The 13,878-nt window shown below is 31.7% G+C and overlaps 1 protein-coding gene across 1 annotated transcript in view; it reads left to right on the top strand.

Annotated features, from left to right (window-relative positions):
* LOC129984469 (fatty acid synthase-like) overlaps nt 1-13,878 on the top strand; it is a 66,368-nt gene that overhangs the window by 21,373 nt on the left and 31,117 nt on the right. Inside the window, exons 8-12 of the mRNA XM_056094355.1 lie at nt 2,899-3,347; nt 5,177-5,413; nt 7,182-7,371; nt 8,736-8,965; nt 11,689-11,993. Coding sequence (XP_055950330.1) covers nt 2,899-3,347; nt 5,177-5,413; nt 7,182-7,371; nt 8,736-8,965; nt 11,689-11,993 — 1,411 coding nt within the window. The remainder of the gene's footprint in view (nt 1-2,898; nt 3,348-5,176; nt 5,414-7,181; nt 7,372-8,735; nt 8,966-11,688; nt 11,994-13,878) is intronic.

Here is a 13,878-nt window from a genome sequence, read left to right as displayed (position 1 = left end):
TAAAAATTATTTCTGAATAATTTTAACAAAATAGTTTTTAATTCTGCATGATTACTACTAATAATGTAAATGTATACTACTACTTACATACTACTAATGTAAGTATGTATTTGTTTATATAACAATGTAGGTAATTAATGATAGGCATAAACATTGTATGTACATCCCTTAATCATGTACTTAAGAATCAAATTAAATTTAAACTGTTCTAAATATATATTTTTAGTTATTAAATACATGTTTTATTAATGTATTAATTAGATAATCATTTATGTATTTTCTTCTTTTAATTTATAACTTTATTGATTCTTAAATTCATTAACATTCAAAACTACGAATGTAGAATCAAAATTTAATTTAATTAATCAACTACCAAGGAATGAACTATAGAAATTTCAAATGAGTGTATCATCTTGGAGAATACGTAAATGTAAATAAACAAGAGTGATCCCCTTGAAACTTTTCTGAATACTCTCTAATAAAGACTCTTATGTGCTGTTAACCGAATGCTGTTGTCAAAGAATAGTTATGAAATAGCTTATTAGTGTACGACCTTTGGCAATTGGAGCTGGAATGCGGTTATTTCATAAAAACCAGAAAATCGAATGCATATTTTAGAAATCTTTTTCTCAACTATTTAAAATCAAAATTTGACACAGAAATACAATTGTAAACACAAAATCTGATACCAAATTTCATACATTTAAGACGTTACATTTTTGAGTTATCACTTGTACATGTTTGTGAGTGTAGAGACCGATCGATTTGGTTTCAAATTTGATGTATAGCTACTATTTAATATTTAATTTGTGTACTAAATTTTTATCCACCTAGCTTTCTTCGTTTCGTAGTTATCGGGTTAACAGCTAGATTTCTCTCAATAGATTTCGGTCAAAATTTAGAAGAAATCTATAAATTTGTAGTAAAGATCATGTACCAGATTTCAATCTTCTTGCTTAAATGCTTTTGAGTTCACAGACAAATAAAAAATTCCAAAAATTGTTTTCCGGACTCGTAAAGTTCAAAGATTTGTAAAAATCTCTAGTTCGATTTTCTTAAATTTTGTTTATGATTACGTTTCCCGCAGAATACTTTGCATAAGAGAAAGTAAAAATTACAATACTCTAGCCCATGAAAGATGGAGGGTAAAATGCAAATAACAAAATTGTATCTTCGCAACATGTAGCAAGTCAAATGAAATAAAAAATGCTTAGTAAAAATGAAGCTTACAAACCAAGAAATATTTTCAATTGAATGATTATTCTCAATGATAACAAAGCAATAAGTGATAGGAATATGCACAGCTGCTTAATATGTCCAAAACTAATTCGGAAAAATTTACATTCGTGAACCATTTTCCCGCTTTCATGAACATACAAAAAGTTATTGTAAGTTGTTAAATAGATAATACGAACTTGTGTAAGTTTTTACTTCGTTACATATTAAAACAAGAGGAAGTGATCACCTCGGAATTTTCTTGCATACTCTCTAATAAATGTCCATAAGTATTATATGTATTGCCGAATATATATTGTTACGGAATTTCCGGCGTTCGTTTGGATAGTGGAAGTTAAATGGTGTGAAGAACGCTCAGTCACCAGGCGGCAGTAGAAAATAAAACAACGACGTTTATTTACACGAAGACACACAGGACAGCACAAAGCTGACAACTATATACAGCACAACAGACGATTATCTTCAGCCGAGACGTGCAGCATACAACAGCAGCATATAACAAGACTCTACTGCAGACAGTAGCGCACACCTTAGTTCAGAACTAGCTTCACTCAGTCGCTGCTCCGCTTATCTCTGGAAGGCCAGTTCTTTACCGTAGATTCCGACTACTTTCCCCTAGCAGCTGCGGTCGATACAAGATAACCAAGATAAGATAGATAACTAAAAAAATCAACTGATTAAATTAATTTTTTTCATGATCTTTATACCGAAACTGTAGAATCTTTAATTTTGGACTACATCCATTAATTAATAGTCTTTGTGTACGCTAACGCAATCGCTCCAAACTACAATACACACCTCTGGATAGCAAATATATGTTAACTGTAGAGAAATATCTTTGGTTGCACTTCTTCTTGTGTACAGCCGACCAACCCGCCACCGCTGAACGAAGCAGTATCGGCTTTGGTTGCACTGATGGATTTTTGAGTCGAGGAATCGTCATTACATACGGCAGAACATTCTGGAAGCTCCTTCAAAGAGCTGAAAGAATTATTTTAAATGTAAACTTTTGTATATTAAAATGACATGTAATTTTTTCCAGTAATTATTGAAGAAAATTAGATTGACGCTAAAAATATTTGTCTTAAATTTATTGAGAATAGAAACCACTACCGCAGTATTCATAAGCATTTACTTAAACCCTGAATCAATATGGCACATTCTAATCTTTCTAAAAGCGTACTTATCATATTGCTTATTTAAAAACAGTGTCATGATGTGAAATTCACAGGGTTTTTTTAAGAATTTATATGTTTATTTTTAGTGTCACAATTCGGTTTCATTTTTTTTTTCGATGGAGAAAGTAGTCAGCATCTGTTAGTGAAACCTAACTCCAATTACAGAAAATTGGCTTAAACTCACAAATTTCTGATGATTCTCCTGTATAATTATATTTTTCAATTGTGGCCGCCATTTTTCTGGTAAACATCGATCACAATAGAACTCTGTAGTGTGATCATTTTTTTTTTACTTGCTTTTGCATCTGTGTTGAAACTGCTGAATTTTAACAGCGACTTCATTGCATAATTTCCAAATGATTATTACCTACCTTACGTGTTTAAGTATCTGTTTTCTTTATTATCATCCATTCATCACTAATCCAGAAAGTTTTTACACATATAGTACGTGTAATTATCAAAAAAAAAAATTCTTCTCTTTCAGGACTCAGCAGTATGATAAAATCCATACTTGCTTTTGAAACCGGACTAATTCCACCGAATATCAACTACGATTCCCCAAATCCGAGCTCTCCAGCTTTATTGGAAGGAAGGGTTGCCATAGTAACGGAACCCACGCCTCTAACAGCTGACTACATTCCTGTCAATTCACTGGGATTTGGTGGTACGCTACTGCAAGTCGTTCTAAAGAAGAATCCTAGAACTTATAATGGTACAAAACCAGCCTCGCTAGGAATTCCTAGAATGGTTTTGTTCCCAGCAACGACAGAAGAAGCTATAACCACAGTATTTGATTATGTGAAAAATAATCCGAACTTGCCGGAAGAATTCTTCGCTCTCTTAAGCAAATTATCGTTTACAGACCCTTTCTATAAACCATTCAGAGGATATGCTGTTTATCAAAAAGGAAAGGACCCAGTCACTCATATAAAAGTAAGTTCACTTGTATTTATTGTTAATCATGTTAGAATCACATCAAAATTTGACTGGAAATTCCATCCAGATGAGCTAGAGGATGCAAGAGCATGAAGAAATGGTTGGCAAATAATGGATGAAAAACTTTGGTGATTTATTTTACACTTGGACTTTGCATGCTTATGTACTGTTCACAAGAATTATTAGATGAATCGAATGAACTTAGATGAAGTTCAAGTGCAACTGTGGCAATCACTGCTGTCTATAGTACATCCATTTGGGGTTCAGTGATGGTGTTTAATATTTGTGCTTTGTACTTTCCCTAATAACTTTACTGTTGAATTTGAATCGGCTCGTGTAGTTAGTAATTTATTTCTTGCATTATCATTTGCGTCTTACCACTCTTAAAATGCTCTCTGAAATTATTTATACAGACATTTACCTTATCTGACACCACCTTATCTGATTATGTAAATAAATTCTTATGTCTTACATTAATTAATTCTTTATTTATTTCAGTTTTTAAACTTCCTGGAATGGAGACAACTTATACAAAAGAACTAATATAATCCTTAAAAGATTTAATGTGTTTATATAAGCTATGCAACTTTATTGTGTATATTTTTAACTCCATTGTTTCTTTAACCCTTTAAAAGGCCATTTTTTTCTAGTAATGGTAAAAAAATATTTTTAAGATTGAGATTAGTTGAAGCAAAGAAATTTATTTAGTGTATCGACAAATTTAATATGAATTATTAATTAATAATAAAGTAACAACTCAAGACATATTATTTTATGTGAGATAAGAAACTGAAGCATCTGCCTTTTTGAAACATTTCATTTGTGAAAACTTACGCCACCCCTCATTACTTCGCTGAAAGAGTGAGGAATTTGATAATAAGCATGCTTCCCATGGCCCTAAAAAGTGTTAAGGAATAGTACCATAAGTGAGTAAAAAGAATACACGTTACGAAATTAAAATATCAAATGGTATTTGAATTTAATCCATTTCAATGGAATCTTGGGAATCTGAAGTGAGTGAGGCCAGCATCTCTTCGGATACAGAAAATTTATATTCGGTAAAATACTCTTAAAATATTAAATACGGTAGAGTATTCAATTTGGGTGTTATGAAAGAATAGCGGCGTTTCACATGGTGCAATGGAAGTTAATAGGCTAATTAGTTGCAGGTAATCATCTCGAACTGGTGTAACTGAAAATAATTTTCAAAACTACAATGTCCTTGTTAGCACAAAAGGTCTAACAACATTGATAGTATTTTCGCCAATATTTTTCGGCATTTAGAATATCGAGGACATGTCGTACAATACCTTGTGCTAAAGATGTTTAATAATTAATTATAAAACCTTTTGTTCATTTTGTTTTATTCTAAAAATATCATTAATACAGTTTTATGTTTCAAAAAATTTTAAATTTTGATGCTGATTTTAACTAAAGGGAAAATTTTACAAACGGTATTCAAAATAGAGGAATGTAAATTTTCTTAAAGATGAAAGAATAAATAGTGCCTTATTTTTAATCCAATCCTTGCAATCATTTCTTTGATAAGCCTTCACTTATCTTAAATGGTTTCAGTTTCTGGAATATCTATTATCTCTAGCATAATCTGGTATAAGAATGAAAAATCTCATAAGTTTGGCATGAACTTACGAGTAGAATTAATAAATCATAACAAATCTCTGGCTATCTCTTTTCCACAGTAAGATAAACTTTTATTTTCAGAAATGATTTGATATCTTTTTTTTAATGCTATACTAAAAAAATATTCTCGGTTAACATATCTATGTATATTAGTATTGTTACTCACGACATGTTCTTTGTTTCAGCATGTCGCACAGGGTAAAAGACAAGTTTGGTTTATTATGACTGGTATGGGTTGCCAATGGCCAGGAATGGGCTTAGAACTCATGAAGATAGATGTATTCGCTAGATCAATAAATAAATCGGCTGAAATTCTGAAGCCATATGGAATTGACTTATTTGAAATCTTGAGACCTGACAGAAACTACTTCCACACGGACCGAAAAATTACTGCGTCATTTGTTGCCATATTGTCTATACAAGTAATAAACCTTATCATTATTCTAAATAATTTCTTTGCTAAAAATTATTTTTTATTATTATTAGAAACAAATTAAACTCATTAATATACGAAGCAATAATGAACGAGCAAAATTGTACAAAAAAAATCACTATAACACAAATTTCTAAAATCTTGTTTACACCATCAATAAATTGTATAGCATATGTCACTGTAAGAACTAAAGGCACGCATTTTTTTATGTTATAAATGCTTTTATCTATAAAAATTTGATTTAATTACATATTTCTTGTGTTGAAGAATTTTTATTTTAAATAGCAATCTCTTTTTTTAAAAATTCAGCACATATAGAATTAACACAGTATTTGAAGAAAAAATTCCCTTTTTATTAATATCTAGAAAAGAATAATATGTTATATTCAATTTTTAAAAATATAACATTTTTGATACTTTTAAATTTTTAGCGATATGATGAGCTTTCAATTTTATGGACTAATTGCGTCGGAAGACTGTAAATTACTTTAATGATGATTTGGATATTATTCTGGTTCAAGATTCTTTTATAGGATATATTTCGCTGAAACTTCAGGATCAGGGCATAATCGTAATTTTGTTCAGGATGTAAATTAAAAACGAGGAATTGAACTAGAAATGGTAGAAGCTCAAAAAAATATGAATGAATAAAACCCAGATTCTTTTTAAAATGCAAAGAGGTTGATATGTGGTTTTTAACGAATTAAGTATGGCAACTCACATATAACTAACTAAAAAGTTTGAATCGAAACGAAATTAGATCTGAAGAATCCATTAGAACATATTGTATAGTTAAATTTCCCCCACAATGACTGCAAAATAGCAGCAAGTTCTGAAAAGAGTAATTATGTGTGGGTAAACATTGAATGACCCATTCTAAACCGTATTTAGGTCTCTAAATTCTGAAGTTCGTTACCCAAGTAGTACAGAATACTGGACAATATTATACAGGATTGTGTAATATTTAACAATATTATATACAATATTATGAATACTGTTTAATATTAAATATTATATACTACATGTGGGCTATTGGGGTAAAGAGCTAATGTGTTATGAAATTTTTTAAAAATATTATATTTGAAATTTTATTTTATGATGTATATCTAGAATATTAAATATTATATGTTACAGTAAACAAAATTCTTCACATATTAGAATAAGGAAGACTATGAGTAAAATTTTTCCATTAAATCCGAAATCCATTAGGTTTTGCTGTACATCTGAAATATTTCTCAAATCTTTCATTTGGGCATTTTTGTACATATCATGTAATACAATCATCATGAAATTCTTCATTAAGTGTCCCAGAAAATGAAAAAAAATTTACTTGAAAGGACTACATTTACTTGAAAGCAACTGTAACCAAATATAATAAACAGTTCGATAATGAATATCCATTTCAACCAAAGTTAAATTCTAAATCATATTATTATGTCCCTCCTTAGTGCAATTATTTAATCAAAAGCAAATGTCAATTAGAACACGAAGAAAGATTATTAGGTGCATTATTGCACCTGTGAAGTATTTCAGGATTCCTACTATATTTTAAATCATTATATATCTATCATGGTTTTAATTTCAAACAAAAATATTGTACATTTGATATTGTAAGCTCGTTGTCCAAATAAAATGAAGCTAAACAGTAATAGTCTTAATACACATAGAAATATAAATGACACCATTTGCTGACGCCTCAGAATGCGGAGTATTAAGTTCTTGAGTTTATTTTTTTACAATACATTTTCATTTTAAAGATTGCTCTTGTGGATGTTCTGAGGTATCTTGGTGTAGAACCGGATGGTATAATAGGACATAGTGCTGGAGAACTGGGAGCTTCTTATGCTGATGGCTCCTGCACACATGAACAATCACTTGTTGCTTCTTACTTCAGAGGATATGCAGTTGAATCTGCAAATCTTCCAGAAGCTGGAATGGCAGCTGTCGGTAAGTGTCAAGATTCTGTATACTCACACTATCGACGAATAACCTCATATCAGCAAAATGGATTAAGTTGAATTTCGTTAAAAATATCAGATATACTGTTTTCTAATACTTTATCCTGGTTTAGAAAAATGTGTTAAACCCTTCTGGTTTTAAAACTGTTTAAACTATTCCTGTTTTCAATGGTTTTTTTTATTTTCCCAATTATTATATATTATTAAATATTACACGGAGAAAAAAATGGATTAATTACATTTTTTTATATAAAAAGTTAGAGTTAGGGAACTTTCCTGCCTCAGAATTTTCTTCTCTACTTTAATTGAATAATTTTGGCTTCGCTATTCCTCTAAACATTATTTATCATCGTTACTGTAGTATTACATACTGAGAAAAAAATTTGATCTACACAAGTATGTACAATTAGTATCTAAAATAAATCGTACATTGTTTATATGCAATTTTTTTGTAGAATTCCCAAAACGAAATGGATGATATCTAGAGAATTATTTTTAAACGAAAAAATAAATCCCATTTGAACAATAACGAGTTTTGCTTATCCAATTCAATTAAAAATCACGAGGTTGTGCTAGAAAGCCAAAAAGTATCAAATTATTAGACCCTCTGTTTTACCTCTCTTTCGATGCAAACACAACTGCCCACTCCAAGACTTTTTTTTGTTTACCATTCCGAAAACTCTCTAAACACTTTAATGCAGGCATTTATTTGGCTTTCGTCTTATGAGACAAGAAACCCCCTCCCCCAACACGTGTCACCTTCACGGCCCTGAATCGGTAAATAAAAACACATGCAGATGATCTGTCCTCACGACCGGACAGCGGGTCGTCATTTCGGCGCCGTAGGCATGTGATCAGCAGCGGGGATAGTTCCGGTTTTAGATTAAAAAAATATGCTAATGTAGCAGAAAATAAAATTCTATCTCTTCTATAAATTAAAAATAAAAAACATATTAAAAAATAGTACAACAGATCTTGCTTTTCAGTGTATATAAAAAACAACAACAACAAGATACTACATGATTTAATAATTTACTCTAAAGGTCCTGGTACATCAAAAATTTGTATCTTTATTTTAGAAACTATAATGAAATCAAACATAGATTTCGTAATTCAATATACACCTTATAAGAAATTCATAAACATCCCAATACCGGAACGGTGATGCAAAAGAAAACGCATAGCATGCTGTATGATCTTGTTCTAACTTTCAAATTATCACTTAACGAACAAATATTTCTTTATTATACTAAAAGAGAAAATATTTAAAAGTTTACCAGGAAACGTGGCCAATATTTTTATTAATTCAAATGGTGTGCATATTTATAACGAAATGTCATTTGCTCTCAACAGGCATGTCCTTTAGTGAAGCTGAAAAAATGTGTCCTAAGGACATTTTCGCTTCCTGTGATAATGCAGAAGATAGTGTAACTATTTCCGGACTGAAAGAACCACTGGCGAAATTTGTCGAGAAGTTACAGCAGGAAAATTATTTTGTTCGCATGGTCAATTCCCATGGATATGGATTTCATAGCAAATTCATCCAGGATGCAGTTCCCCTAATGAAACCATCTCTACAAAAGGTAAGCAAATATCTTGTGTGTGTATAAAATTACCACCTTTGATTAGCTGGTTTGCTTTGATTATTGGCTGCAAAAAATTGCAACTCTTTTTAGGTAGATTCCTACAGAAAGACTACCTATAGCAATGGTTCTCATGACAAGATTTCAGGAAAATTTTGTCAGTTCTTCACCACTCATGGTGCCTAGAACCAAAACCAGAAGTTATATTATACGTTCAGAAGTTATATTATACATATATACATACATATAATATAGTGAGTCGAAGCACGATACGATTAAAAAAAATTTATAGTTGAAACATCATTTGTTACTTTTTTATTAATTTCTTACAGTTTCCAACAGTTCTCCGACTCTTTATATGTTTGTGATTTTCACCCCCTAAACGTTGTTTGGGACCCCATGTTGTATGGTGATTCTTTTTCCTCTTCATGACTACTAATACCCTTCTGAATTTGTCGGTCCAATTCGCCAACACCCTGTATATAACATAACACTTTGCCCATGTTATCTTATGAACAGGATAACCAGAGTAATTGTGTTTGGGTTTTATCAGACTTGGAATACATTGTTAGAAACGTAGAAATCACAGACGAGTTCGTAAAGGGAGTAGAAATGGCGGGGAATAAATTTTTTATTTTTCTATAACTTTCTTAAAATTGAAGATAGAAAAATAAGTCCAAGTAGCCAAATTAGGACCCCGTTAAGATAAACACATTTTGCATTTAAAGTTTTTCGATAACTGCAATATCTTAGAAGTTAGGGGGCTGAAAAGTAATTTTCCAATCCTAATTTTGACTGTTTCTAACATTAACAATTTATGTTGTCAGATAGTAACTTAGATGTAAGGGAATCTTTGCCTTCCAGCTTGCCGAGAGGACTTTTTCATACTTAGCTTAGTTTGAATGGTTTCTAGCAAAACAATATTTTAAATTCAAATTTTTGTAGATATTTTACTATCACTTTTCCAAAAGTCCTATACCTATTCTACTCCATTCTTTGCACTTGTCTATATTTAATGCACTTCTCTAATTCTATCAAATCATTTAATACTCCAGGTTTAATTCGTAATAGAAAATAATTAATCAATTTGACCAATAACTTGTTTGCTGTATTAGAACACGTTCATACAATAAGCAGAATCATTCAGCCCCAAAGTTCCATCGATAATTCCATAATTGATGAATATTTTAATTTCTTTTAATTTACTATTTGCGTATCACAATAAGAAAGCAAAACTTAAAGCACAAATAATAATATATTTTATATATCTAAATATATTTCATAAAAAAGTAGCAGTTTTTAAAAACGACGACCTGTGAAAAACTTCCATCGTTGATTATTTCTGAATTTAATCTTCGGTTACAATTATCATAAAGTTAAAGAATAGATTTTATTAAAAGCATATTTTAAAACGAACACTGCCCAGTTTTATAAAAATAAACAGAATCTCCAGACCTCGCTTATCAACACCAGACCCCCCCCCCCAGAGTTAAATATTTTTGGTAGCAATGAAAGCAATTTGAATTTCATTACAATAAAAACTTATATAAGGGAAAATGAAAAAATTTCGTTTCATTAATTATTTTGCAGCCACTTATGGAGTCTAACTGGTTCGCTGGATTATTTGTTGTCAAAATTTATTTCAATCTTTTATAGTAATTTAACATTTTAAAATAAAATTATTTTTAAACATAAACAGTTATGCAACTTGTTATATTTTTTGAAGTCTTAGACATTTCTATTCACTGCGCCTTAAACTCCTCAAATTTCCTGCCATTTCCCCTAGAATCAGTTTTATATGGACAGCCATTAAACTTATTAAATAACGTGCTTGCCGAATCTAAGTACGTTTGTAAAATGAGTAAGAATAGAACGGAGAATCATTGAGCACTGAAGTTCTGTATAAATCATGAAGATATTTTAAGATTTATGAAATGTATCAATGAGTAATTCAATAACATTTCTCTGATTGGATAAAAAATATTTAGTGTAGTATTGTATAAAAACAAAATGTCAAATTGAAAAAGCAAATAATATATTTTTATACATTCAATTATTCATTCAATTTCGGGGAAGTCAAACAGAATTAAAAAATGTGCTAACTAAGAGAAATTTTGCGGTACTTGCAAGGGTTGCTACAGCTCTGCTGACCTAAGTAATGGCCGTCCCTGGTTGATGAGCAATAAGGAGAAAGTTTTTAAATGTTTTTCAGTGAATGCTATATTAAATTAAGAATTAATTGTCAATAATTTCATCTTCTATTTTAACTTAACTGGATTCTTGTATTGTCTTGTATTAATTGTTGTCTTGCGTCTCCTTATTTTTCAACTGAAATGAAAATGACCAGTTTTCGAATAACTTCTGGCGAAACCTCATAATGTGTCAAAGCTGCCATAATTTTTATATATATGATCTACATATTTACGAGTTAAAAAAATATTCAAATTAGTGTTTATGCACGACTATTTCAGTAGCAGTGGGAAAAAGATTTGAAAATTTAGTTTAAGATTACAGGTCTTAATTTTCATCTGTATGAAACATAACTTTGGATTGCCCGATATTCGATATAGTATATAATATGAAATTCTATATAATTCTCTCTTCAGATCCACGTATCCTTCTTCATAATAAAACGTTGAATTTCAATCATTACCTCTTCGTTGTTTTAGCAGTAATATTTGTGAATAATAAGCCTTGTCAAACATCACTTATTTCTTTAACAGCTTATACCTAATCCCAAGCCCAGAACAGAACGTTGGATTAGTACGAGCTTCCCAGAGTCCCAATGGAACACACCTGAATGCAAAATGTGCGGTCCTGACTATTTCTGCAATAATATGGTGTCCAGTGTTCGCTTTACTCACGCTCTCACGAAGATTCCTTCGGACGCCATCGTCATCGAAATCGGGCCCCACTATCTGCTCCAGTCCATTTTGAAAAGAGCTATTGGTCCCAAAGCTTCCTATCACGGTCTCATGAAGAGGAATGACGAAAACAACATGCTATTCTTCATGGAATCACTAGGAAAGTAAGTTGCTATTTAAACATCCCCTCTCATTTTGCTCGCTTTCATTTGAATCAATTTGCTTCTTGTCTGTGAGAATGTCATTTTGTATTCGAATTTTCACTCCTTTCTTAAAGTGCCCAAAATTTTGTGCATTTGTATACCTTTCCGATGAAAATATAATTTTCGGAGCTTAACTTTTGGCTTAATTTGTTCTTTTAATAACAATATTAAAAGGTGTGGAGTTCTTTAAGTAAATGTTCAACTAATTTACAGTCTCAAATTACACACCCTTTGTATATTGATATTCATGCAACTGTATTGTTATGCTATTGTGTTTGTTTTTATCTATCAGACTTTTATTTAATTCATTGAAAAGAGCTCTCTGTAGAAATTCTTTCTTAGCGTTTACGATATATATTCTATGGTAAAAATGATTGGTATACCTGACTTGGGCTTAAAATTTCTAAATCAGCTATTAAGTGTTGAGCCCTCTGCAGAAAACTACATTCATTCAGAATAATGTCAGATATGGAAATGAGAAACTACTTTACAAATAATTAATTTCTTGCTTCCTGTAGGGTAGCTTACATATATTATCTACGAATAAGTAATTGGACACATGTGATAATAAACACAATTTATTCGTATTCAATAGTTTGTACAGCCTTTTAACCCTGCGAGGCATGCTTTCCACAAGTGTGCGGATGATGAATAGAGGTATTTTTTCACTCTTGGAGAAGACCGTGTAAGTGCTTTCACCGATTTTTGATTGTTGCTACACCCCTTAATTCGATGATCCAACTCGTTCTAGAGGATTTCTATAAATTCAACTCTGGTCTTCGGGCAGGTCAGACCAGTCGGTTCACCCCACTGTCTTCATATCAATCCATGGTGGACCTCGCAACATGACAAGAGGCATTGTCCTTCTGGAAATAACAGTGGTCCAACCCTTAAAACTGCCATAGCGTAGGAAGCACATTTTTGTCAAGAATAGTAGAGTCGGCGTTGACATTACCATGAACTGGGATCAAGGGTCCCAAACCATACCTCGAGAAACATCCCCAGACAATAGTTCCACCTCCGCCAAACTTTACTATACGCACAATGTGCTGTAACAAAAGTCGTTCTTCATGCATTTTCCAAACACAGACTCTTGCATCCGACTGGTTGATTGAACCTTGAATTCATAACTCCAGATAACAGGTTTCTACTCATCTACAGTCCAACTTTGACGTGCTTCGCACCAACTCAATCGAGCAGCACGATTGGATTTTATTATCAAAGGTTCATGGGCGGTAGCATGACCATCGAAAATGGGCTTCCTTGCGGATGGTATTTATCAAAACAACAATCCCGGATGCTTATTGGAACTCATGAAGTATATGAGCCATCTGTTTGGTGCGGTTTTTCCGAATTTCTTTGGAACCACTCATCGGTCTCCCTCTCTTAGTTTCGGGTTGAAGCACATTCCGACAAACATCACTTACCTACCACTTCGTAATCACAAAAGCCACTGTCGATTTTGGAATGTTTAATTCACTAGATATTTACCTTAAGGATTGCCCATTTCTATGATTATTTCTATTCCATTCACCTTTCTCGATGTCAGAGAGTTCTGAATTTCGTGGTATCTTGCATGTAACTAATGCCAATGATGTTTCCTACACTATATTTAAGGTGTGACGTAGATCAGAATTGCAGATTTCCTCATTTTCGTGAGTGTCCAAATACTTATTGGTAGATCGTTCATATATAATATCTATTAATATATAATCCTTAATAATAATAACACGGAATGACACTATATGCGTATTAGAGGTGTGGTTAAACAGAGTTTACCGTGGCAAAATCTTTTCTTTGCAATCGGAGACTTACAGATTCTAAACGAGTCTATGAAGATTTGCTA

Source organism: Argiope bruennichi, chromosome 9 (genome assembly GCF_947563725.1).
Source record: "Argiope bruennichi chromosome 9, qqArgBrue1.1, whole genome shotgun sequence".
In the NCBI taxonomy this organism is placed as follows: Eukaryota; Metazoa; Arthropoda; class Arachnida; order Araneae; family Araneidae; genus Argiope; species Argiope bruennichi.
This window is presented reverse-complemented; position numbering and strand designations above follow the sequence as displayed.